The 26,795-nt window shown below is 43.7% G+C and overlaps 1 protein-coding gene across 7 annotated transcripts in view; it reads right to left on the minus strand.

The window, feature by feature from the left end:
• The window catches only part of LOC126984708 (probable G-protein coupled receptor Mth-like 1), a 30,725-nt gene extending 3,930 nt beyond the window's left edge, over positions 1–26,795 (minus strand). The window contains exons 1-9 of one of the 7 annotated variants that reach the window (XM_050838656.1): positions 26,576–26,713; positions 25,775–26,487; positions 24,463–25,615; positions 23,386–23,464; positions 22,251–22,334; positions 21,483–21,574; positions 18,645–18,846; positions 18,205–18,294; positions 16,726–18,093 (exon numbers count right to left, since the gene is read on the minus strand). In XM_050838656.1, the coding sequence (XP_050694613.1) occupies positions 17,673–18,093; positions 18,205–18,294; positions 18,645–18,846; positions 21,483–21,574; positions 22,251–22,334; positions 23,386–23,464; positions 24,463–25,615; positions 25,775–26,371 (2,718 nt within the window). In that variant the 5' untranslated portion in view covers positions 26,372–26,487; positions 26,576–26,713 and the 3' untranslated portion in view covers positions 16,726–17,672. Of the gene's footprint in view, positions 1–8; positions 99–692; positions 895–2,510; positions 2,603–3,515; positions 3,603–4,464; positions 4,544–5,540; positions 6,169–16,725; positions 18,094–18,204; positions 18,295–18,644; positions 18,847–21,482; positions 21,575–22,250; positions 22,335–23,385; positions 23,465–24,462; positions 25,616–25,774 lie in introns of those variants that run through there. The other 6 variants (XM_050838665.1, XM_050838677.1, XM_050838710.1 and 3 more) reach the window with 6 other exon arrangements.

The raw sequence follows: 26,795 nt of genomic DNA on the forward strand, positions 1-26,795 counted from the left end.
ATACGTACCACAGCTCAGGTGGCGGAATCAGCCAAGACAACACTTCAGTAACCCAGCAGGACGACATGAGGACGAGCAGAGAGAACTGTTGCTTGAAGCTGCAGAGTTACATGGAGTTAATTTATGATCAAATCAAACAGGCACTATATATATATATATATATATATATATATATATATATATATATATATATATATATATATATATATATATATATATATATATATATATATATATATATATATATATATATATATATATATATATATATATATATATATATATATATATATATATATATATATATATATATATATATATATATATATATATATATATATATATATATATATATATATATATATATATATATATATATATATATATATATATATATATATATATATATATATAGAGAGAGAGAGAGAGAGAGAGAGAGAGAGAGAGAGAGAGAGAGAGAGAGAGAGAGAGAGAGAGAGAGAGAGAGAGAGAGAGAGAGAGAGAGAGAGAGAGAGAGAGAGAGAGAGATAATAATCATACACTACTTCTTTATCTTAATTTATGTAGTGCGTGCAGCAATACTTTATTGATATCAGTCCAATGAAATTTCTGGATGGAGACACGCACTCATTCCTGTAAACAGTTCTTTACTCGCAATCAATGTGGGCAACACGAGGAGGATGAGGACTCACTCAGACACAGCGTCTCGTTTTCGGTGGGTTTGCTCTGTGGTCTTCTTAGCAGAGGCTGTGTTCTCAGCGCTGTTTTTCTTGAGGACGAAGGAATTTTGTTCAAACGTCCTATACATCCAGAACGTGTGGGTGATGAAAGCAATGTTGCAGACAAATAAGAAGGCGATGGGGCCATAGAAATATAAAAAAAGTGAGAGCTTATCTGAAAACGTAATAAAAATTAGTGAGCACTACATGCACATATACACTATCTTGTATAAAATAATTACAGTACAACTTTAATATTGAGCTTCACTGTTTTGAAGTATGAAGTCCGTGAGGCAGTACATGTATGCACATCACTGTTGCAGCATAAACAGGGAGCAATGAGAGCTACAATAACGGCAATAACAAACACGAGCCTGATTGGGGACAAGATAGAACCCCCTTAACTGCAGCCCACCTCCCATCTACCCCATACTCTGCTCAGTTCCTTGTTTAGAGTGGAAAGCTGTGAAGCCACGAAGAGACATGTTATCGCTGCGACATCTCATGCGTGTGTTTCCCTAGTTATGGTTTACGGGCAAGGTGCTATGCTCGTACCGTCCCGTCTCCTTATCTACTATAGTTCAACTTGGCCTTAAATTCATGAATCGTCGTTGCATGGACCACATCTCTTTCCAGGCTGTTCCACGCTTTCATCACTCTTTGTGGAAAGCTGTTCTTCTTTATGTCTCTTCTATAGGCTTTTGTTTTTTATTTTTCTTCCATGACCTCTTGATTCTCTTCTATCCCACAGTATTAGATCTTCTTTTTCCACTTTCTCCATCCCACTCATCACCCTGTATGCCGCAATCAGATCTCCTCTCTCCCTCCTCTGTTCCAGTGTCGGTAGGTTCATCCGCTTGAGTCTTTCTTCATATGTTAAATCTCTTAGTCTTGGAACCAGCTTTGTAGCTGCCCTCTGAACCCTCTCTACTTTCCCTGTATTTGACTTTGTACTCGGTGACCATCCTACTGCTGTGTATTCCAGTCTTGGACGTATCATGGTTACAATAAGTTTTTTCATCATTTTCTCATCTAAATATTGAAAGGCAACTTTAATTTTTGTCACCAGGTTGCATGTCTCACCTACAATTCTATTCATGTGTTTCTCTGGCGACAGATTATTCGACACAGCTACTCCCAGGTCCTTTTCCATTGATGGTTTCTTAATGCTTTTATTTCCCAATGTATGATTCGTAAAATTATTTCTTCACTTTTTTTTCTAATTTCCGTCACACTGCGCTTTCTGATATTAGATTTTATTTCCCATCTACAACTCCATTCCCATATCGTTTTCAGCTTCTGTTGCAGTGCTTGTCAATCCTCTTCACTTCCAATCTTCCTCAGCAACTTAGCATCATCAGCAAACAAACTCACATAACTGTTCACTCCTTCCGCCATGTCGTTGATGTAGATTGCAAACGTGACCGGCGCCAGTACCGACCCCTGTGGGACTCCACTGATCACTTTCCCCCACGAGGACCTCACATCCCTGACCACCTGAACTTAACACTTGACACAAACCACTTAAATATGACACCTTAAAAAATGGGTAACAGTCCTCATTTCCCTATTTTCCAAAAAGTCCCTCATCCATTTCAAAAGTCCTCCTCTCAGTCCTGCACAGTGCTCCATCGTCCACAGTAGTCTCTTGTTTGGCACCTTGTCGAATGCTTTATGTAGAACTAAGTAAATTCCATTAGCCAAACCATCCCTTTCCTGTGTGTGTGTGTGTGTGTGTGTGTGTGTGTGTGTGTGTGTGTGTGTGTTTAACAACAAGCAGAGGTCTCTTACCATCAAAGAAACACCGAGTAACAACAATACTTGGCTTCACCAACCCCGGCACGCCGTCAGGAGCAAAGAGCCACATGCACACCGTCAGGACCCTGCGGAACAGTGGAGGGATGCTCAATGTGTACCGAACAGTGATGGAAAGGCGACAAAAATCTATCAATCTACCTATCTACCCATCCATTTCTCTCTCTCTCTCTCTCTCTCTCTCTCTCTCTCTCTATATATATATAAATATCTATATCTATCTATATATATATATATATATATATATATATATCTATATATAATATATATATATATATATATATATATATATATATATATATATATATATATATATATATATATATATATATATATATATAGATAGATAGATAGATAGATAGATAGATAGATAGATAGATAGATAGATAGATAGATAGATAGATATTATCACAAAAAAATGTAAGATTAACAGTAGAGACCTTGAGAAGTCTACAATGAGAAAAATCTTATGAACCTAAAGAATATACAAGAATTTCAGACAGATCAAATCACAGCAACTTCACAAAAGGGTACTTTCTATTGCTAAATGAGCAACCCCAGGAGAAGAAAATGCAAGACTACCCGTGGAATCACCCATACTCCCATATAGTAGGAAGCGACTAAGAAAAGAATCAAGCATTTCCATTTGAACAAATCAGAGCAGCTTAATAGTTGTATTCATCCTTCAGTATTCCAAGGGAAAGCAATATACCTATTTTTGAAGAAAATAGGTGATATATGAAGCTGAAAAATAAAAAGATCCATGAAAGATATATAGAAGTACAAATTTCTCAATAGATTCAATTAACAGTGCAACAGCCTGGGAAAAATGTTAATTACTAATATGTTCAATTTCAAGACTGAAATGAGTTAAGTTTATAGCTAAGCTTGCTGGATTGAGACTCAGACACAGAACTCAATGAGCGCAGCTTACTTCCTGTATTATGATGATTAGGTACACAAGATAAACATAAATCTTACCCGATAGCAGCAGGTACACCGAAGGCATAGAGCAGGTAGACCCAGATGGGAACGGTGGTTGCCTTTTTGAGGCGGTTGTTAAGACTCCTGGAAAAGTAACCACGTAATATATATATATATATATATATATATATATATATATATATATATATATATATATATATATATATATATATATATATATATATATATATATATATATATATATATATATATATATATATATATATATATATGCTCGTATGAGCACTCTCCTCTCCAGAAAAGCTCATGTGTGTCTCGGGACTGTACTAGAGCCACAGGTGTTCCACACGGACAATATATATAACTAGGCTACATCGTGGCAACTTTGTCCCATACCCACCTGTCAGTCTATATAAGTCTATCTATTTACCTCTATCTATCTATCTGCCTGTCTGTCTGTTAATTAAACTATTTCTTCATTTATGTATGTATTCAATTATACAGTAAACCTTCGGATTTTGGATTTAACGGACAAGGTCAGAGGGTCAGAAATCCACTGGGACCGACCGAGAATAGTTTTAGTACCCAACCGCGCCCGGTAACTGCATCAGCGTCTGCTAGCCATCTCGCCGTTCTTCCTCTATCTGATCTTCCATCTCTCGGTTACAGTAGTCTTTTCCAGCCCACTTGATGAAATATTTTCCTCCTTGAGGTTATCATTCAAATGAAAAAAGTATTTACACCACAAAGTCTTATGCATCAATCCAGGACGTAAATGTAATGGGAAATAGCCACGTGTTCGTGAGTTTCGGGAAAGTGTTTAGACTAACGGACTAAGTTTCCCCCCAGTTATTCTGTTGTACTGAGGGTTTACTGTATGTCTATTTAAAAGCAGATTCCAGTTTTCAGTGCCAGCTACACCACACAGTAGTGCTGTGCCTGAAGTAAGCTGCAAACGAGCAGGTAACAGGTCCAAGAGCCTCACCTTATCTTCCTCCAAACCTCAAAGCACAGCACGTTGAGCCAAAAGAACGTGGCGAGGAACCCGAACTGAAGAACAATGCCTAAAAATGAAGCGAAAAGAAGATGAAATTCATCCTGAGGACACGAGTATAATAATGTCATACCTCTAACTACTTTGACATAACTTGCTCTTGATCATTCATACTGCCATGCATGCACACATGTATACACAGTGTAGTTATCTGATTGAGGCCGGTGTAGCGGGCTTGACGGTCGACATGTGTGAGGGTCAGTGCTAGAACAGATACAATGATGAACCAAACACTTGTCTTGGTTTGGGAGAGGGTTAGATATGTGTATGCACGCACACATTGTGGCTCGAGATGTGGCTCTTCGGAGGCGTGAGCTGGAATCCCACTGCTGCCACCAGTGTTTTGTGTGACTGAGTGTGTTGGGAGGGGGGAGGGGGTATTTCAATAACTCCAAGCATATGAAAAATTGATCTATTTGGAACAATAAATATTTTTCCCAACAATCCGCCCGGGATTTTGGACCTGTGGCCCCCGATATGGGAGGCGGACACCCTAGCGCTGAGCTAAAGGGTACCCGACAGCTTAAGGCTTTTGGAGTCTCGAGCCACTACACACATACCTCACGTATTCCCAACCCAATATGAAGCCCGCCAAGTGGTTTGTCCATTGTGGCACATGCCGAGAAGGCAACAAGAGGGAGTGATAGAGAGTGACGTCATAGTCCACACACGGGCGTATACATTGCTCTGCCGACCCTTCGACCTGTTGACCTTCTGACCGCAACACTGGTCATTATATCCCTCAGGACATTTTCCCCCTGCACATATTCCTTTTTTAGATAATTTCCCCTGTGGACATTTGCCTCCTGGATGTATGCGACAGCCCTGTTATGATAATAAAACACAGGCACTATTTGTTACTGATTTTGGGGTACTGATCATCTAGTTTAAGTAATTATTTGGTTCGGGATTGGTTGTTTAAGAACTGGTCAAAGATAAATAAGGAAGGGGAAAATGTCCAGAGATGGAGTACGGATTAAATTGTTATACATTTCCAACTAACTCACCCATGGCCAAGCAGGTAGATGATGACCAATCTTCGCTTAGTAGTTCCTGTGCAATCATGGACGCGTATGCTAACATGAGGGACAGCACGTGGAACATTTGGTACCAGCCTCCGCCCTGCAGCAGCTCCGGCACCATGCAGTAACACCCCACCGTTAACATCAGAAACAGAAACGAGATGACATAGCACGCGGAAGGCAGTATTTCTTGGATCTTCGCCCATGCTGACGGGGTATGACACATCTCTTCTGGATGTGTGTAACAGAAGTTGGCTGTGTAACGCACCGACTCTGACGCGTTCATGTACCCGTCAACACAGAGGTCGGGGGGATATGTATAGTGGTTTATATCATGGCAGTTACTGGGATGCCAAAGGTGTATCAATCCGGTTGGAACTGCTAGCAAGTATGATTCATTGGGAACCAGCGGTACTGCAATGAAAGTGTCTGAGGTGCACGTCAAAGGGTTGTAATGGTTCTTTATGATCGGCCATTTAATGGCTGGTTCGTACTGTCCTACTGACATGGGCGGTTCGAGAATGGCGGGCGCGTTGGCAGCCTCACACTTCCCATTCTTCAACGCCTGGCCAGAGGGGCAGCAGCGGGGCACCGAGGGCGGGGGCACACACACCTTTATGGTCCACTTTATATTCCCACGCTTGTCCTTGCGTGGGTCGGCGCAGTAATCGTTGACGCGGAGGCCTTCCCAGTCCCTTGCGTTGCGCAGGACGAGGTCGCCGCCATCCCTGAAAAAGAACTGTCCCTCGCTGAAGTTCATTAAGCGGTGGTCCTTCTTTTCGCACGTAACGTTGTGCACTGCAATTCTCAGGGCACTCACGGGTTTCTGGTGGAAATGAACGGAGAAAAATATGCATGTAGGTTACTCGTATACGTTGTTTACATGTTATGTCATACTGCAATAACCCAAAACTATGATCTGAAAGGATTCCATCGGGACAGACAAACTTTTTCATGATATTGTGTGCCAAGGAATGGTAAAAAGTTTCCTTACCTTGATGTCGCAATATTTATCATCTTTTCCATCGATGTCGAGGCTGGAAAGGAAGCGTCGGCAGCCTTCGTTGGTCGGAAGAGGACAGGCACAGATTACCAGCTGTTGGTCACTCGTCGGGACCCGTCCGTCCTCGAGAACTGGCGTCATCACGAGGATATCGCCGAACTCGCGCGTGGCGGGGACGTTCTCTTGGGTGGTAGTGAGGATGTTTTCCTGCGACGTGGTGAAGCTGTCTTCTGGAGGTGAGGGGACAATGTCTTCTGGAGGCGTAGTGACCACCTCTTCTTGCCCGTCACCCTCGAAGACGAGGCTTTCAGAGGTGTGAGGCGCAACGCCTCGGGAGGCAGCCGTTGTAGTATCCCAGGCGAGGTGAGTCGTGTCGGCCCTTTCTGTGGCGACCACTTGTGACGTGCCTTGCCTCCCGTCACTGTCAGCAGAATGCCCGGGTGCTTCCGCGGCAGTTCCTGACGAGGGTGACACCTCGGCCGCCACAGACCAGTTTGCCTCCCCCTGCCCGTGGGCCTGACCCGCGCCCACGGAAAGGCGGCCTGCCAGGCACAGGGCAGCCACCACTGTCAGCACAGAACAGCTCATTCTGACATGCTAACTTTCCTCGCTGGATTACATTTGCTGAGTAGTGAAAGCGGTGATGATTCGGCGACTTTTTAGAATTATATTTTTAGAAAAAATTTGAGCAGCAGTGTAATTTTGTTGATCTCAAAGTTTTCCAGCATCCTTTTGCACTTCTTTATCTTTCCCTCCTCTCCTTAGTCCTGAAGGCAACACCGCCGTCTCATCTATCTCTAAGGTTGAACTCTTCTCTCAAACATTCTCTAAAAACTCCACTCTGGACTATTCTCGGCATATACCTCCTACTCATCCCTCCTCTGACTACTTTATGCCTGTTATTAAGATTTTTAAGAATGATGTTTTCTATGCTCTCTCTGGCTTCATTCCTCTGAAGGCTTGTGGACATGATGGAGTGACTCCTAATGTCCTTAAAAACTGTGCTTCCGTGCTGACACTCTGCCTGGTCAAACTCTTTCGCCTCTGCCTATCAACATCTACCTTTCCTTCCTGCTGGAAGTATGCATTCATACAGCCTGTGCCTAAGAAGGGTGACCGTACCAATTCCTCAAACTACCGACCTATAGCTTTAGTTTCTTGTCTATCTAAAGCATTTGAATCAATCCTTAACCGGAAGATTCAAAAGCCCCTTTCCACTTCTGACCTTCTATCTGATCGCCAGTATGGGTTCCGCAAGGGGCGTTCTACTGGTTATCTCCTTGCCTTCCTAACTGACTCTTGGTCATCCTCTCTCGGCCGTTTCGGTGAAACCTTTGCTATTGCGCTGGACATATCAAAAGCCTTTGATAGGGTCTGCACAAATCTTTGCTTTCCAAACTACCCTCCTACGGTTTCTATCCTTCTCTCTTTATCTTCAGTTTCCTTTCTGATCGTTCTATTTCTGCTGTGGCAGACGGTCACTGTTCTTCCCCTAAACCTATTAAGAGTGGTGTCCCGCAGGGTTCTGTCCTATCTCCCACTCTCTTTCTGTTGTTCATCGATGATCTTTTCAAAACGAACTGTCCTATCCATTCTTACGCCGATGACTCTACTCTGCATTACTCAATTTCTTTTAATAGAAAACCCACCCAACAAGAACTAAACGATTCCAGGCTGGAGGCAGCAGAACGCTTAGCCTCAGACCTTACTATTATTTCCGATTGGGGAAGAACCTGGTGTCCTTCAACGCCTCAAAAACACAGTTTCTCCACCTATCCACTCGACACAATCTTCCAAACAACTATCTCCTATTCTTTGACAACACTCAGCTTTTATCTTCTTCAGCATTGGTCCATCCTTAACTCAAAATCTCAACTGGAAACTTCATATCTCTTCTATTACTAAATCAGCTTCCTCGAGGCCGGGCGTTCTGTACCATCTCCGCCAGTTCTTCTCCCCCGCACAGTTGCTATCCATTTACAGGGGCCTTGTCCGCCCTCGCATGGAGTATGCATCTCATGTGTGGGGGGGCTCCACTCACACAGCTCTCCTGGACAGAGTGGAGTCCAAGGCTCTTCGTCTCATCAGCTCTCCTCCTCATACTGAAAGTCTTCTACCTCTTAAACTCCGCCGCCATGTTGCCTCGCTTTCTATCTTCTATCGATATTTTCATGGTGACTGCTCTTCTGAACTTGCTAACTGCATGCCTCCCCCCCTCCCGCGGCCCCGCTGTACACGACTTTCTACTCATGCTCATCCCTATACTGTCCAAACTCCTTATACAAGAGTTAACCAGTATCTTCGTTCTTTCATCCCTCACGCTGGTAAACTCTGGAACAGCCTTCCTTTGTCTATATTTCCTCCTGCCTTCGACTTGAATTCTTTCAAGAGAAGTGTATCAAGACACCTCTCCTCCCGAAATTGACCTCTCTTTTGACCGATCATAACTTTTGTCTCTGCAGGAACAGCAATTAGCGAGCTTTTTTTTTACACCTTTTTTTGTTGCCCTTGAGCTGTTTCTTTAGCTGCAAAAAAAAAAAAAAAAAAAAAAAAATACACGTAGGTATTTCCAGTTTTCAGCAGTATGTGATTTAACACGTTTCTAAATCGTCCGGACCTTCCTTACCTGTGGTAATGGTTCGGTCAGTGAGGTGGGATGGTAGGGCAGGGGACACTCCTATTACTCAGCACAATCTAAAGATAACTTAAGTTTGAGTAGGTAAGAAGCAAGAAATCATCAATTCCATGACATATGTGCAAGTACAAAAATATCCTTTATATATTTAAATTAAAAATAAAACAAGGAAAACTATCACAATCATCTGAAGAATTTTGTAATTATGGCTTTTTTCCTTTACACGCACAATATATGGATATAAATCAATCAGATTAACCTCTTCATAATTGTTGCAACACATGCTGTGCTGTGCTGCGTCGCCACGCCGCGTACAGTATGAGGAGTAGAGTGGAACAATCTGGGAACTCCATCACCACCTTCGTCAGACAGAGCTCGGCCTATGTATGTGGATCTATGCGGCGGGAGTGGCTGGGCCTTCTGTACGTGTAGATTGTGCGTAAGTGTGCCGTGCACACGCATATATAATCATAAGGCTGTCATCTATTTAAGTGTATATGTATCTCGATTTCGTTCTCGCTCGTTTACTTGTCTTGTTCATTGTATATGCCGATGGCGAAATAAAATTATTATTACTATTATTATTATTATTATTATTATTATTATTATTATTATTATTATTATATCGTTTAAAGTTTAGATCAATATAAAATTAAGAAAAAGTGAAAAAAAACTAACTGCCGGGATCATCAGGGATCGATAAACAATACATGGCTGGTCACACTCCGCTTCTAGTACGAGAGTATTTTTTTTTCACAGCAAGGGAGACAGCACAAGGGCACTAAAACAAAGCAGAAAAAAGGCCGCCAAGCGCTGCCCCAACAAAAGACAGAACAGTCCCATACGTTTTACAAAAATAGCAGAGTCCTTACCATCCCATTTGCATCACTGCTTTCCCAAACTACCGCGGCAGCACGTCAGGAGTGCGGGAGACAACGTGTTTCAACCACTTCACCGGGCACGTTAAACACTAAAAGGACGCAAGTAAACATTGATGACATTTATAAGGAAATACATCTCTTGTTGATAGTCTGTTTATTTCTTTCAGACACAGGGATTTATATTTACACGCATATCTATTTTTTTTCGGTATTTCGTTGGGGATATACCCCAAGAGAGGAAGGCGGTGCATGCCACGCAACCACCCAGGCGGTAGAGAGATGCCCAATCCTTCAAGTGGAGGCTCAACAACGGGGCTGGGGTGACGGAAAGAGCCCAACCTTTCCACTCTCAATACGCATATCTATTCCAACAAGTTCGTGCACACTTTCACACACAAACATAGGTATACCTACTACTGAAGCCAAAAGCTTCTTAACTGATAAAAGATTTTGAACTGCGTCGTCTGTAAATACGTAACCACGGACTTCACATTTACACAACTCACTCTCCCCTAAAGGCTAGCACCCTACTGGCTGGTCCTTGTCTAACCGAGTGCCTGACAGAGAGACAGGGTCGCCAGATACCACCATAAAACCCGCCCAAAACCCGCCAACTCCATCCTCAGAATCCGCCCAAAAGGAACTATATTATTTGTTATAGTTATAGTTGCATTTTACTCTGCAAACGACAAATGTAGTAAATGGAGACATACTATATATGATTCTTATGAGTGTGTGTATATATATATATATATATATATATATATATATATATATATATATATATATATATATATATATATATATATATATATATATATATATATATGTGTGTGTGTGTGTGTGTGTGTGTGTGTGTGTGTAATTCACCACCACGGCCTGATCACGAGTTGGACTCGTAATCTATACCTTCCCGACATGAGCAAGTGCTCTTTTATAGTCGATCTATGGATATTGCCAGGACCTCACACCACACACCCCATCCCCTTTACTCAAGGGAGGACAGTAGCTTAACATTCTTTGTCAACGGAAAGAATCCGGTCTGAGCGGACTCGAACCGCCGCTCTGTCAGGCTGTGAAACCTAATCGATGTTAGTGAGATGGGGCGATAATTGGTTGGGTCAGTCCGGTCATCTGTCTTGAACAATAGATTAATGTTTGCCAAAAGCCAGTCAGAGGGTAATGAGGTGGATGATAGGGATTGGGTGAATAATTATGGCCTGAAGGATGGGGGCAAGGATGAGGGCAAAGGATTTAATTAAGGATGAAGATGGGAATGTTGTCGGAGCCAGTGGATTTAGAAGTGTCAAGTCCTTCCAGTAATTTCTGTACTCCGTTAGTCGTGATGTCAAGGGGGCTGTCGAGGGGAAGGGGTTGTGTGGCATGTTTGGTGTCAGGTTGTGTTCTTGTGTGTACACCGATTGGAACTGTGTGGAGCATTTGTGCTTTGTGTTGTGGGCTGGTTACTAATGTGTTAGTGTTGTCTCTCAGTGATGTAGTCGTGTTAGTGTCATGATTGCTCGTCTTAAAGAATTTGAAAAAGTTTGTTATTTCTTACGTTGTCTGCGAGGTAAGTTGCTATGTGTTTGCGTTCCGCTACTTTTTATGTTTTAGGCAAATGTCTTTTGGTGGTTTTTGTAGGCGGTCCAATTCTGTTGTGATGTATGTCTGCGCGCGTCTGTAGTCTTTTTTTCTTGCGGTGTTGTCTGAGTAGATCCCTGGAAAACCAGGGAAGTGTGTACCTACTAGAAAGTGTTTTTTTTTGTGGTACGTGTCTTTTCATTGAGTTATGTATGGCGTGTTTCAGGTTGTTCCAGTTGGTGGAAGGAAGTCTTGCGCCATCTTTGCCGAGGTCTGTCGGGTGGTCCTTACGAAAAACTGTCATACTAAAGGGGGGGACGGAAAAGCTCACTACTGTCAATGTCAGGGGTCAACCAAGTCTCTGTCCCAACTATTATGTCAGGATTATGTATGGTAATTAAGTGGTGCAATTGGGCTATTTTATTTTTTATGCTACGAAAGTTTATTGTTAGTAATCGGAGGGGTGTGGTTATGACGTGGTGGTAGTGGAAGTGAAGGGAAGGGTAAGGATGGTGAAGATAAAGAAGAAACGGAAGGGGGTGAAGAAGTAGAGGAGGGAGGTGAAACAAGAAGTGATGAACAAAGGGAAGGAAAAGAAATAGGGACTGGGGAAAGTGAAAGGGTAGGATCGGGGGAGGGTGATAAGGCAGCCCTGGGTGTGTTTGTAGATGTGGTGAGAAGTGAGTGATGTGTCAAGTCTGGCGTCCGGAGGGACCGCACCTGTCCGTGGGTGTTGATGGGACTGGGTGTGAAAAATGGAGCCGGGTTATGAGTAGTGAGAGGTGCTGAATGTTTGGGGTTCAAGAGGGGAAGGTGTTGTGTGCCAGGGTTGTCTGTGTTTTGTTGATATAGCATGTCGAAGGAATTAAATAGTGGAATAGGATCAGCTGATAAGAATGAGGATGAGATATTAGGTACGCCGCATCTACTGCAGATCCACGAGACGCTATTGTCAACCAATCCAGCGTAAGTCGGTGTGAAAGACCCGATACAGCTGACGTGGTACCAGCCAGCATGCTCGGATCTATCACGACACGAATCACACTGGATGGCCCTCTGCCCCCACCTCACCGCCTTGCTACAAAGTTGGCAAGGGTACTAGGGGCAACAAGGGCCAGGGTTGACCATAGCGCCCGTGTCTCCACATAGAAGCAGCAAGATAAGGATGGTGTGCAGTTTGTGTACCTTTGTGTCGTTGTTGGTGTGCTGATGGAAACACTGAACCACGGCGTGCGAAAACGATTGTTGCATGTGTATGGGTGCTTGTTTGTGACTGACGTGGGTTTGTTGTTTGTGTCCTCGAATGTGTCAGTGAGTGTGGTATAAGTGCTATGTGTATAAATGTGGTGATCAGGAAGGCACTGTGTATGACGGAGTAACGTTTTTTCGTGTCTTACCTTCCGTGAGTGTGTACGGTGTTGTTGTGTTGTCGGCAGTTTTCTAGTGTCACTGTGCCTGTTCGTGGACTGGAACAGCCTCGTTCGGCAATTAAGGGTAGTGGCCATTTCCAATTAAAAGGTTAAAATAATAAAATAAAAGGTAAAAACTAGATTCAAACTATTAAAAAAAACAAAACAAATTAAAACAGTATGTATGTAAATAAAAACTGTTATGTATGTGTGAATTCAGTTAGCTTTATGATGGGATGGGTGAAGGAGGGAGGAAAGGAGAGAGGGAAAGCACGTCCACACCCGACGAGAGCCAATAGCCAACCCACAGGACATAGGACAGCGCACAGGGGATGGGTCAACGATGGTCGTGGGGTCGCGCCCTCATGATAATCCCCGTGATGAGAGGGTGAAGCGGTCACGCCCTGTTTGCCAGCTGGGCGGGAGTCTGTCAGGTTTGTCACGTGACTGACCTGCCTTAACATGTATGGTAAAATGTATTATTTATTTTCTAATATAACAAGCCCCAAAATTCGCGCACTACAGAAAAAAAAAAAAGAGTCCCAATATCGCCAACTCGCGGGCACCATCTTTTTCCCTCGAACATCTCCCCGCCCTCGCATCTGAACGCATGGCCCTGACTATCACTCAGACGCGCACCCGCAAGGATTGACAAGTCAAGCGAACGCAGTATCTCCGATCAGCTGGAGCTTCGTCCCAATTAATATTTTTGACAGACAAATTCAAAACCACCGAGTGGGGGAGGGGCTAAACGTGAGAGACCCCAATCCTTCCCTCCCCAACGGCATCCAGTGCGCCTACCGATAATGTATAAGAGCACTGGCCACACACCTCTGGCACTCCCAATGGAAACTCTAATGTGCAAACTCCTGGCTACGCCACTTTAAAAGTTGGACTGAGTTTTGAATTTACTTGTTGCAAAAAATACAGCCGGGCAAAAGATATGTGCTTGCCACCTGCCATATTCTATCTCCCAGGCAATTAAAACAAGTGTATGAGGTATCGCTGGAATGACTTCGTGTCGAACTGTAGGCGACTACTCCTTGAAACTGAATGAGGCCTGTTACCAGCTTAGTCCGTGAACGCCAACTCCGGCTATATGAGCATGTGGCACGCCTTCCAGACGTCGATCAAGCTCACAGGGTCGTTTCTGGACGAGACAACCCTGAGTAGAGGAGGTCAAGGGGACGCCCACGTAACTCATGGGTGGGGCAAGTCAGCCGATCCTGCTGCGCCGGGAAGGACTTGAAATGGATAGGGCAGCTGAATGGGAGCTTGCTCGGGATGACCGCCGGGAGTATAGGCAGCGAGTGAGTGAGGTGATGCACCCTCGGGAGTATGCTTCCCATTAGTTGGTTAGCAAGGCACACCCCCAGATCTAACAGGTCAGACATGGGTCGTGGCGCTCCGTAATGAGCAGCCCCTTGGGGCCAGACTGTTGCCCCCCCTTCCCCCTCTCCTTTTTTATCAGAAACCCAACATCGCAAGAACCATGGAGGTAGAATAGGCGTACCTAACAATCACCAAATGGGGGGTACAAACTTGGCGGAGGGACTTTTTGGTAGCCATAGTCGGTAGCGGGCTAAAGAGCAGCCTATCCAGATGTTTTGTTTTTATTTACTAATGATCCACGAGACATCCTAGAATTAAATCAAAGTATGTGCTTATCTTTGTATTCATTCATACACACACTGGTAATATTTCTGTGGTGTCTGATTCGCTTGTTTGAGTGAAATTCTGTTGTGATAAACAGGCACCAATTCAGGTCACTAGTAAAAAGTGAAACAGGTAATGTAAGTTTTGCCACCATGAAATATACACAAATAGATAAATATGAAAGCTCACGAAGTCACAATAAGTGACATCACCTGCATTGCGCAGTAAAAATATGCTATTTCAGGTATCTGACACCCGCAAAATAGCGTGGGAGCAGCCTCGGTCCTCGGTCCTTGGTGCTATACGTATTTTCATATTACTGTTCTGTTGTTTATTCAATGTTTTGTTCAAGAAAAAGAATACTCATAATTTTAGTTAGTTTTTGGTTATAAGGATTCTTTCCGAAATACAAGTATAACATTACCTTCTACTAGTTAGGAAACGTACTGAATCCTGGATCGGCTACGGTGATGTTAGGTGCGCCTATTGGTGGAGTCGACATCAGCCCTAAAAAGTGAATCCTCTGAACTGTCATTTTTAGGGCCGCAAGGTTGTGTACACTTGCCAGGAGTCAGGTGTTGTCAGATCAAGCTCCCCCCTTAATGGACTCGGCCAGGCTCGCCCACCTGGATTTCCGCCGCTGTATGGATTGATCGTAGTAACTCATTTTTAATTCAGATAATCAAAGCTGTCGCTAAGTCCTGTTTATAGGTGAGGTCATGGAGGTGAGGTTTTCAAGTGTCAGATGTTGTCAGGTCAGGCTCCCCCTCGATGGACTCGGCCATGCTCGCCCACCTGGATTTCCGTATAAATAAATGAACGGTAACTAAAAACACCACCGTCAAAATGGATGAGACGGGGTCTGGAGGTAGCAACTTACGGTCCTAAAAGTGACAGTTCGGCGGATTCACCTCAATGAATGGGATTAGCGGGCCGTGTCGACTCCACCAATTCTACCTCCATGCAAGGAACACTATATTAAATCATGGTGAAGGACAGTGAGAGTGCAGTGCGTTTGTGGTGCCGTGAGGACATTGAAGAATAAATATGGTCAGTGTGTCGCCGACGCGGCCTTCCATTCCGTCCCTGCCGACGCCCCCAGGTACACCAGCCCGCCCATCATGCTCCTGGGAGACGTCGGCTAAGGTGCAGTGCAGTGTTGAGATCTTGTCACTCATGTATGGCAATCTGCATGCCGCTCACCAACAAAGGCTTGCAGACGACAGACGCTCCCACGGCATCTGCTCTCAACTGCGCGGTAACGACACTTGCCATTTGTCTCGCCGGCTGCAGGTAGTAGCAGGTCACCGCAAAGCCCATTATCTGAGTGACGGCCCGATACCGCCTCTGCCTGCACTCCCGCCATCAGCTGCCACCTGACCCTTTTTGACCTGAGGCTGACCTGGGATTAACACCTTACCCGCCTCCCGGAAGACGATGCCCTTCCTGCCTACTAGCACACCGCCGCACTGCACTTCAACACATCCCCAAACCCCCACTCCACCACCTCGAGTTCATCACAGGTTTCCCACATATACCCCTTCATATCTATGACCCCTCTCATATTGTACTTTTCCCTCTGATTTTATTACAACAATGTATTCTTAATATGAATATTTTCAGCTTAACAGCTGCCATTACTTAACAAACCGATTATTATTATTATTATTATTACACACACACACATTATAACGTGTGTGAGAGTGTGTGTGTGTGTGTGTGTGTGTGTGTGTGTGTGTGTGTGTGTGTGTGTGTGTGTGTGTGTGTGTGTATATATATATATATATATATATATATATATATATATATATATATATATATATATATATAAATATATATATATATATATATATATATATATATATATATATATATACATATACATAATATTATGAAGATACCATTATAGACTGTAGTCTGCACTGTCACAAGAACAGTATGGCATCCCTCTATTTACAACTTACAAACCCCTCACATTACACGTCCAGCTCTGCTCTGAATACAATTCTTTTCCTTTGCATTTTATTACAGGCACTAATACACTCAATTTCTCCATGTTAAGATGCCATGGACTATTTCTCTAACAGAGTAACAAGACACAGATCAAACACAAGCCCTTTGCAGTTAGTGGAACACAAAACAAAGGTTTGGATGCGATGACCTGCGTTACTGAACCACCAATAAGAGACAGACTGTATAACTAACTCTAGATGACAATGTATAGAATTTTGTTATGGAAATTGACCAAGAGAGTCTAACATGAAAATTTTGAATCCAATATATTACATAACATCATCTGTGAAAATGATGAAAACTGTGCTGTATACAAAACAAGCAACCAGCAACATCCAAATAATTCTGTGAACCTCTTCAGAAACTGTACTACTGGGGGAGAAAACCGCAGCCTTGGCAAACCGGTTCAGGAGCGGCCCTGGCAGCACATTCTGCGAACCTACCAGCTCTGCCTGATGGTTTCCGAAAACACTCCAGAATATGGGTATATATTCCTTTTTATTGATCTTTTTAGAAGAGAGCGGTAAGGAACTCAACCCTTCATACTTCTGCATAATCTTATGGAGAAAAATGCTAATTATTCAACAATTTCACCATTCGACCACGTTTTGACGGAACACTGTCGATTCCTGTTCCTGGCGGGAGGTTTTACGCCAACCTTTATAATAATAGAAATAAACTCTGCAAATCATAATTATGTTATACAATTAATGTACAGATGATTCATTTCCCATGCCTTAACAGAAAAATGGACTGGCCTTCGTGTAAATACTTTGAGAGTGGTGACTCAACACACGTAGTGCATGTATCATAAACAATCAAATAAACAATGCAGTTGAGATCATGATATTTGTGGTGTAGGACAACAAACGCTATTCCCTCGCTGGGATCCTGCTACAAGAAAACATTTGAGAGTCAACATCAAGGTACAGAGAGGAGCTAACACTGTGTGTCGCCACTCTCACGGAGGGACACACCGGGTAGTGATGAGTGGGACAGTGTGGTGACGCCACACTCAGGCTCAAACACAGATGGTCTTTTAACATTCTCGTCATCAGAGAGAGTGACAGAAACGGAAGACATTGAAAACTTTAGAGAGGTGCTGAGGGTTGACAGGTTAGAGACGACTGACGACGACGAGAGCTTCCTGCTGATCTGTGAGGTAAAGCTGCTGACGGGGGACAGACAGGCCACCTCGCTGCCTTGACAGCAGCACTGGCGGACACTCTCTCCCAGGCGCCGGGCCATCTTGAAGGGCAGCGGAAACTTTCTTTTCAAGTGCTTCCGTTTAGATCTATTGGCGACGAAGATAACAAATATGAAGAAGCCTTGAAGCGAGTTGAGGATATCCGTCGCACTCCTGTGGATGGAATATTTCTCTTTTAATTTCAGTAAGAAGAAAGAAAATTACATGCTGTATTCTTTTAATAGTTCCCACTTCTTTGAATACATAAATATCCACTATACGTACCACAGCTCAGGTGGTGGAATCAGCCAAGACAACACTTCAGTAACCCAGCAGGACGACATGAGGACGAGCAGAGAGAACTGTTGCTTGAAGCTGCAGAGTTACATGGAGTTAATTTATGATCAAATCAAACAGGCACTATGGTCACTGAGAGATAAATAGATAGATAGATAGATAGATAGATGGATGCATGGATGGATGGATGGATATATATATATATATATATATATATATATATATATATATATATAGAGAGAGAGAGAGAGAGAGAGAGAGAGAGAATAATCATACACTACTTCTTTATCTTAATTTATGTAGTGCGTGCAGCAATACTTTATTGATATCAGTCCAATGAAATTTCTGGATGGAGACACGCACTCATTCCTGTAAACAGTTCTTCACTCGCAATCAATGTGGGCAACACGAGGAGGATGAGGACTCACTCAGACACAGCGTCTCGTTTCCGGTGGGTTTGCTCTGTGGTCTTCTTAGCAGAGGCTGTGTTCTCAGCGCTGTTTTTCTTGAGGACGAAGGAATTTTGTTCAAACGTCCTATACATCCAGAACGTGTGGGTGATGAAAGCAATGTTGCAGACAAATAAGAAGGCGATGGGGCCATAGAAATACAAGAAAAACGGGAGCGTATCTGAAAACGTAATAAAAAGAAATGAGCACTACATGCACATATACACTATCTTGTGTAAAATAACTGCAGTACAACTTTAACATTGAGCTTCACTGTTTTGAAGTATGAAGTCCGTGAGGCAGTACATGTATGCACATCACTGTTGCAGCATAAACAGGGAGCAATGAGAGCTACAATAACGGCAATAACAAACACAAGCTTGATTGGGGACAGGACAGAACCCCCTTCACTGCAGCCCACCTCCCATCTACCCCATACTCTGCTCAGTTCCTTGTTTAGAGTGGAAAGCTGTGGAGCCACGAAGAGACATGTTATCGCTGCGACAACTTGTGTGTGTGTGTCATGGGTGTCGATCGTGGGGGGGAAGTGGGGGACATGTCCCCCACACTCTTCAGACTGAGGGGGAAATAGTATCATTTGTCCCCCACACTTTTCGTGGTAAGTTGTCCATTACTATTTTACGTTTTACCAGTATATCAATAAAATAAAAAGGTGTAATAATGAAGTCAACATTTAATGCTTTTTTTAGGGTATTTGAGCATGTTTATCACCACAACTACTGAGATTCAAAACGAGATCTTGGAGCTAATGAGCACTAGCATACTCAGGGATATTTGCAATAATGTCAGTGATATGTCTGTTCTGTTTGGAATAATCATAGATGGAACACAAGATATTCAGGGGAATGAACGGGAGTCTATATGTATTCGTTATATAACTGATTCTTTTGTAGTAAAAGAAGATTTTGTTGGACTTTACAATGTATCAAACACCACGGGAGCATCACTTTGTAAAATGTTGCAGGATATTCTGATACGGCTACAGCTACCTATCCAAAATCTACGAGCCCAGACATATGATGGTGCGAGTAACATGTCTGGAAAGTACAAAGGTTGCCAGGCAGAGGTTAAGAAGATCCAACCACTGGCAAATTACTTCCACTGTGGAGCTCATGTTACACATCTTGTTTTTTATCCAAGGCCATTCAAACAGCACTATATATAAGAAATTCACTGGACACTGTCCAAGAGCTTGGCAACCTAACAAATGCTCAGGGAAATTTATGCACCTCTACTTAAATCTGCATACTGATGCTTAAAACCAACTTGTCCAACACGTTGGCTTACTCGTTCCCTTGCTGTAAACACAGTACTTAAGAACTACAAACCTGTACAGGATGCCCTTCAGGAGGCTGCTCATGATTTTGGGAAAACTACAGCTGCTCGAGCTAATTGTATTTTGGGTTGCATGTCATCACCTAACTGTGTTCTTGGTTTGTTGTCATCACTGCCTGAAATCCAGTGCATTGAAAACCTAAACAAAGCACTTCATGGTTCAGATGTTACTGTATGGTATTCTCTCTGCTGTTGAAGTAAAAAGTCAGAATCTGCAGGGACTTCGTTGTGACCAGAAATTTTAAGACATTTTTGCAGCAGCGGAGAAGCTTGCAGAATGCCAACTTGAACATCTGACCCTTCCACGACACCGTAAGTTACCAAAAGATTGATTTGAAAGTGGGAGAGCACAAGATTACACTGCTAAGGCTGCCGAGGAGTTTTTTAGGACTGAGTTCTATAAAATGGTAGATCAAGCTTTGGTGAATCTGGAAGAGTATTTCACATCACCCGATCTTTTGGAATACAGGGATATAACTACGATGCTGTTCAATGGATCTTACAATTTTCACATAGTCGCAAAGTCTCCTGAACCCCATGAGTCTCTCAAGGAAGAGCTTAGCTTCTTTCATAAGCAGTACAGAGGGTCGTCATTGGAAGATTATCGGAACATCTTGAGAGGCATGGTACCGGAGGTTCGTCGGATGTTCCCTCAAGTGAAAAAGCTGATCATGCTCTTATAATTTCGCCATCAAGCTCCTGTGAAGCTGAGCGATCCTTTAGTGCAATTAGGCGCTTGACAACCAGGCTGCATAGTAAAATATCTCAGAAACGCCTAAATGACATCATAATCTGTCATGTGCACCGAGACCGACTCGCATCACAGAAGCCACAAAGTATTGCTCAAGAGTTCTTATGCAAATCAACAGATATTCGCAATAAGGTGTTTGAACAATTTTAAACATGCCTTTTAAGCATGGTTATATTAATGGAAATGTCCCGTGCAAATATATGTTATTTTTATCATTTGATATGTCTTGAATATTGAATATGTAAGGCATAAATAACTGAATAAAATGGGACAAGATATTGTATGACTTTTCATTAATAGAATTATAATGGCAGTTTGCCTGTACCTGGATTATTGAAAATTTGTATTTCATTCTCTGGTAGACCTAATGATTAAAATCAGTGACCCATGATTATCTTAACTGCAGTATCCATGTAATAAACAGACACAATTATTTCAACTATACAATGCTACTACTAATGTTAGCACAGGCAGAAGAACAGAGGATAAGAGATATTGTTAAATTTCAAGTAGCACAAGTAGACTATAATATGCCTTAACATACACTGCATGTGGCCTCAAAATGTTTCGGAAAATTGCTACGCTCGCTACGCTCGCCCCCTCCCTCCTGTCCCCCACATTATTTTAAAGGAATCGACGCCCATGGTGTGTGTGTGTGTGTGTGTGTGTGTGTGTGTGTGTGTGTGTAACAACAAGCAGAGGTCTCTTACCTTCAAAGAAGCACCGAGTATTAGCAAGGCCAGGTTTCACCAACCCCGGCACGCCGTCAGGAGCAAAGAGCTGCATGCACAACGTCAGGACCCTGCGGAACAGTGGAGGGATGCTCAGTGTGTGCTGAGCAGTGACGGAAAGGCGACGACAACCCACCCACCCACTCTCTCTCTCTTCCACAATGTGGCAAACCTAGGATCCCAAAGAATATACATGAGTTTCAGGCAGATCAAATCACATCAGCTTTACAATAGGCTACTTTCTTTTGCCAAATGAGCAATCCAGGGAAAAACAATGCAAGGCTAATAGTAGAATCACCAATGCTACCATAAAATGGGTAAGCAACAAAGAAAAAAAATCTAGCATTTCCATTTAAATGAATGACAGTAGCTTTATAGTTCTATTAATGCTTATTTGAGTATCCCAAGGGAAAGTAAAGCTAGGCTAGCAGGGTTTAGCAGAAGCAATGAGATATGAAATGAATCTGAATAAGAAAAAAGAAGAATATCAATAAATACAGATTCCTCAATAGATACAATGAAGAGTGTGCAACAGCTTGGGAAGAGAGGTTGATAATTATTATTCACTCCAAAAACTGAAATGAGTTTAGGGTTAAGCTCAATAGATTGAGACTCGGAGACAAACTCGACGGGTGTAACTTATTGCCTGCATATGATGATTAGGCAGGCAATATATCAATAAATGTGCCGTACGCCGGGGGGGGGAGGGGGAAGAGGCGCCCTACATATGACAGACATCATTCTTACCCGATAGCAGCAGGCATACCGAAGGCGTAGAGCAGGTAGACCCAGATGGGAACGGTGGTGGCGGCGAGGTAGTTGTTAAGACTCCTGGAAAGGTAACCATATATATATATATATATATATATATATATATATATATATATATATATATATATATATATATATATATATATATTTATTTTTTTTTTGGGAGAAGGCCATTTAAGATGCATGTTTTGTTAAAGTCAACAGCGGTGAGAGCGTTGTTTAGCTTGCACTCTGTCTTCTCTATTTGTCTGACGATGCTGCGCTGGTTTTCGTTCAGTGTAGCAAGGTGTTGAGAAGAAATGGATTTTTTTTTTTTTTTTACTTTGTTGCCTATTGCGCCGGTAGGCATCTTCCCGGTGGGGCCTGATGGTCGGCCCAAGGCTTCTTCCAGGTGGGGCCTGATGGTCGGCCCAGCCCGTTCTGGCGCAGGCGAGTGTTTATAGTGGCGCCATCTTGCATTGGCTCATGCTGCCCCCCGGAACTCGTTCTTGATTCGCTTGGACGGCTTCCTCTAGAGTCCGGGTTGATGGGTGGTCTTCAGGACAGCATGTGGGTAGTTTTAAGCCACTCGGCGGTGACTGAAAAATCCGAGTGGTAGCGTGAGGATTCGAACCCACGTCGTCCATCACGCGGCGAATGTGGGTCCAGTACGCTATCACTTCGGCCACCGTCTACGGACAACACCTTGCTACACTGAACGAAAACCAGCGCAGCATCGTCAGACAAATAGAGAAGACAGAGTGCAAGCTAAACAACGCTCTCACCGCTGTTGACTTTAACAACAAAAAAAAAAAAAATATATATATATATATATATATATATATATATATATATATATATATATATATATATATATATATATATATATATATATATATAGAACACTCTCTTCTCAGAAAGGCTCATGTGTATCTCTGGACTGTACTAGAGCCACAGGTATTCCACAAGGATAGTTTTATATATATACATATATATATATATATATATATATATATATATATATATATATATATATATATATATATATATATATATATATTACTACACCACACAGTAGTGCTGTGCCTGAAGTAAGCTGCATACGAGCAGGTAACAGGTCCAAGAGCCTCACCTTATCTTCCTCCAAACCTCAAAGCACAGCACGTTGAGCCAGAAGAACGTGGCGAGGAACCCGAACTGAAGAACAATACCTAAAAATGAAGCGAAAAAAAGTTAAAATTCATCCTGAGAACACAAATAAAATAATGCCATATTTCAAACTGCCTTCACATAACTTGCTCTTGGTCATTCATACTGTCATGCATACACACATGTATACACAGTGTAGTTATCTGATTGAGGCCGGTGTAGCGGGCTTGACGGTCGACATGTGTGAGGGTCAGTGCTAGAACAGATACAATGATGGACCAAACACTTGTCTTGGTTTGGGAGAGGGTTAGATATGTGTATGCACGCACACATTGTGGCTCGAGATGTGGCTCTTCGGAGGCGTGAGCTGGAATCCCACTGCTGCCACCAGTGTTTTGTGTGACTGAGTGTGTTGGGAGGGGGGGGGGGGGAGGGGGTATTTCAAGAACTCCAAGCATATGAAAAATTGATCTATTCGGAACAATAAATATTTTTTCCAACAATCCGCCCTGGATTTGGACCTGTGGCCCCCGATATAGGAGGCGGACACCCTAGTGCTGAGCTAAAGGGTACCCGACAACTTAAGGGTTTTGGAGTCTCGAGCCACTATACCCATACCTTACGTATTCCCAACCCAATATGATGCCCGCCAAGTGGTTTGTCCATTGTGGCACATGCCGAGAAGGCAGCAGGAGGGAGTGATGGAAAGTGACGTCATAGTCCACACACAGGCGTATACATTGCTCTGCCGACCCTTGGACCTGTTGACCTTCTGACCACAACACTGGTCATTATATCCCTCAGGACATTTTCCCCCTGCACATATTCCTTTTTAGACAATTTCCCCTGTGGACATTTGCCTCCTGGATGTATGCGACAGCCCTGTTACGATAATAAAACAGGCACTATTTGTTACTGATTTTGGGGTACTGATCATCTAGTTTAATCAATTATTTGGTTCGGGATGGGTTTTAAGAACTGGTCAAAGATAAATAAGGAAGGGGAAAATGTTCAGAGATGGTGTACGGAGTGAAATGTTATACATTTGCAACTAACTCACCCATGGCCAAACAGGTAGATGATGTCCAAAGTTTGATGAGCAGGTCCTGTGCAATCATGGACGCGTATGCTAACATGAGGGACAGCACGTGGAACAGTTGGTACCAGCCTCCGCCCTGCAGCAGCTCCGGCACCACGCAGTAACACCCCACCGTTAACGTCAGGAACAGAAAGGAGATAACCTGGCACGCTGGCAGCATTATTCGTCGGGTCTTCGTCCACGCTGACTGTTCTTTAACACACACTTTTGCCTTGTCAAAGACACCACCCAAGCCGTCATTAAACTTATCAACGCAGTATTCCCTGGCGGTCAAAGCTTCGTGGTTAAAATGTAAATTACCTCTACTATCAAGCATAACTTCTTCAACTAATACTTGAGATATGCACAGAGGATATCCATTCACTATTCTGTAATCATCAGGTGGCGCTATAAAGTGAGGGGTGAAGGTAGTGGCGTTGGACGGAACACAGCGGTACAAAGAGAGGCTCATTTCCTCGTGGTTTCGGCAACATTTTCGCACACAAGTATGTCCGTCGCAAACTCGGTGATGCAACTCTTCTGGTTGTGTGTAACAGAAGTTGGCTGTGTAACGCACCGACCCTGATGCGTCCACGTACCCGTCAACACAGAGGTCGGGGGGATATGTATACTTTCTTAAAACATCAGGGTCATTGGGATACCAAATGTGCGTCAATCCGGTTGGAACTGCTAGTAAGTATGATTCATTGGGAACCAGCGGTACTGCAATAAGTGTGTCTGAGGTGCACGTCAAAGGGTTGTAATGGTTCTTTATGATCGGCCATTTAATGGGCGGTTCGTACAGTCCTACTGACATGGGCGGCTCGAGAATGGCGGGCGCGTTGGCAGCCTCACACTTCCCATCCCTCAAAGCCTGGCCAGAGGGGCAGCAGCGGGGCACCGAGGGGGGGGGCACACACACCTTTATGGTCCACTTTATGTTCCCACGTTTGTCCTTGCGTGGGTCGGCGCAGTAATCGTTGACGCGGAGGCCTTCCAAGTCCGCTACGTTGCGCAGGATGAGGTCGCCGCGATCCCTGAAAAAGAACTGTCCCTCGCTGAGGTTCATGAAGCGGTGGTCCTTCTTTTCGCACGTAACGTTGTGCACCGCAACTCTCAGGGCACTCACAGGTTTCTGGTGGAAATGGACGGAGAAAAAGGTGCATGTAGGTTATTCGTATACGTTGTTTACATGTTATATCATAACCGAAACTATGATCAGAAAGGTTTCCTTTGGGAGAGAACAACTATTCCACGTTATTGTGTGCTAAGGAAGGGTAAAAAGTGTCCTTACTTCGATGTCGAGATACTGCTCGTCTTTCCCGTCGATGTAAAGGCCGGAAAGGAAGCGTCTGCAGCCCTCGTTGGTCGGAAGAGGACAGGTACAGATTACCAGCTGTTGGACACTCGTCGGGACCCGTCCGTCCTCGAGAACTGGCGTCATCACGAGGATATCGCCGAACTCACTTGTGGCGGGGACGTTCTCTTGGGTGGTAGTGAGGATGTTTTCCTGCGACGTGGTGAAGCTGTCTTCTGGAGGTGAGGGGACAATGTCTTCTGCAGGCGTAGTGACCACCTCTTCTTGCTCGTCACCCTCGAAGACGAGGCTTTCAGAGTGTTGAGGCGGAACGCCTCGGGAGGCAGCCGTTGTAGCATCCCAGGCGAGGTGAGTCGTGTCGGCCCTTTCTGTGGCGACCACTTGTGACGTGCCTTGCCTCCCGTCACTGTCAACAGAAGGCCCGGGTGCTTCCGCGGCAGTCTCTGACGCGGGTGACACCTCGGCCATCTCAGACCAGTGTGCCTCCCCCTGCCCATGGGCCTGACCCGCGCCCACGGATAGGCGGCCTACCAGGCACAGGGCGGCCACCACTGTCAGCACAGAACAGCTCATTCTGACATGCTAACAATCCTCGCTGGCTTAGTTAAGTACCTAAACGTAATAGCAGCACGTCAGGAGTGTGTGGGAGACTACATGTTTTAATCAGTTTATTGCGCACTTTGTACACGCTAAAAGGAGAAAAGTAAACACTGATAACATATATATGGATACGTGTCTTGCTTACAGTCTATGTATTTTCTTTTCACACAAACATACTAGTGAAAGGAGAAACTTCTTCTGAGGAGGCCAAATACGACAAACACTTTGAATTGCGCCGCCTGCACACACAGGTCACCACGGACTTAACGTCACACTACCCCTTCTCTGGCAAAAGCTATCACACTACTGAGACTCGATTGAGTCAACTCCCACTAGCGTGGGTTGCCAACAGTCAGGAGAGCGAAAGTTCCCCAGATCAGCTGGAGCTTCTTGCCAT

The sequence above is a fragment of the Eriocheir sinensis genome, chromosome 5, assembly GCF_024679095.1.
Source record: "Eriocheir sinensis breed Jianghai 21 chromosome 5, ASM2467909v1, whole genome shotgun sequence".
In the NCBI taxonomy this organism is placed as follows: Eukaryota; Metazoa; Arthropoda; class Malacostraca; order Decapoda; family Varunidae; genus Eriocheir; species Eriocheir sinensis.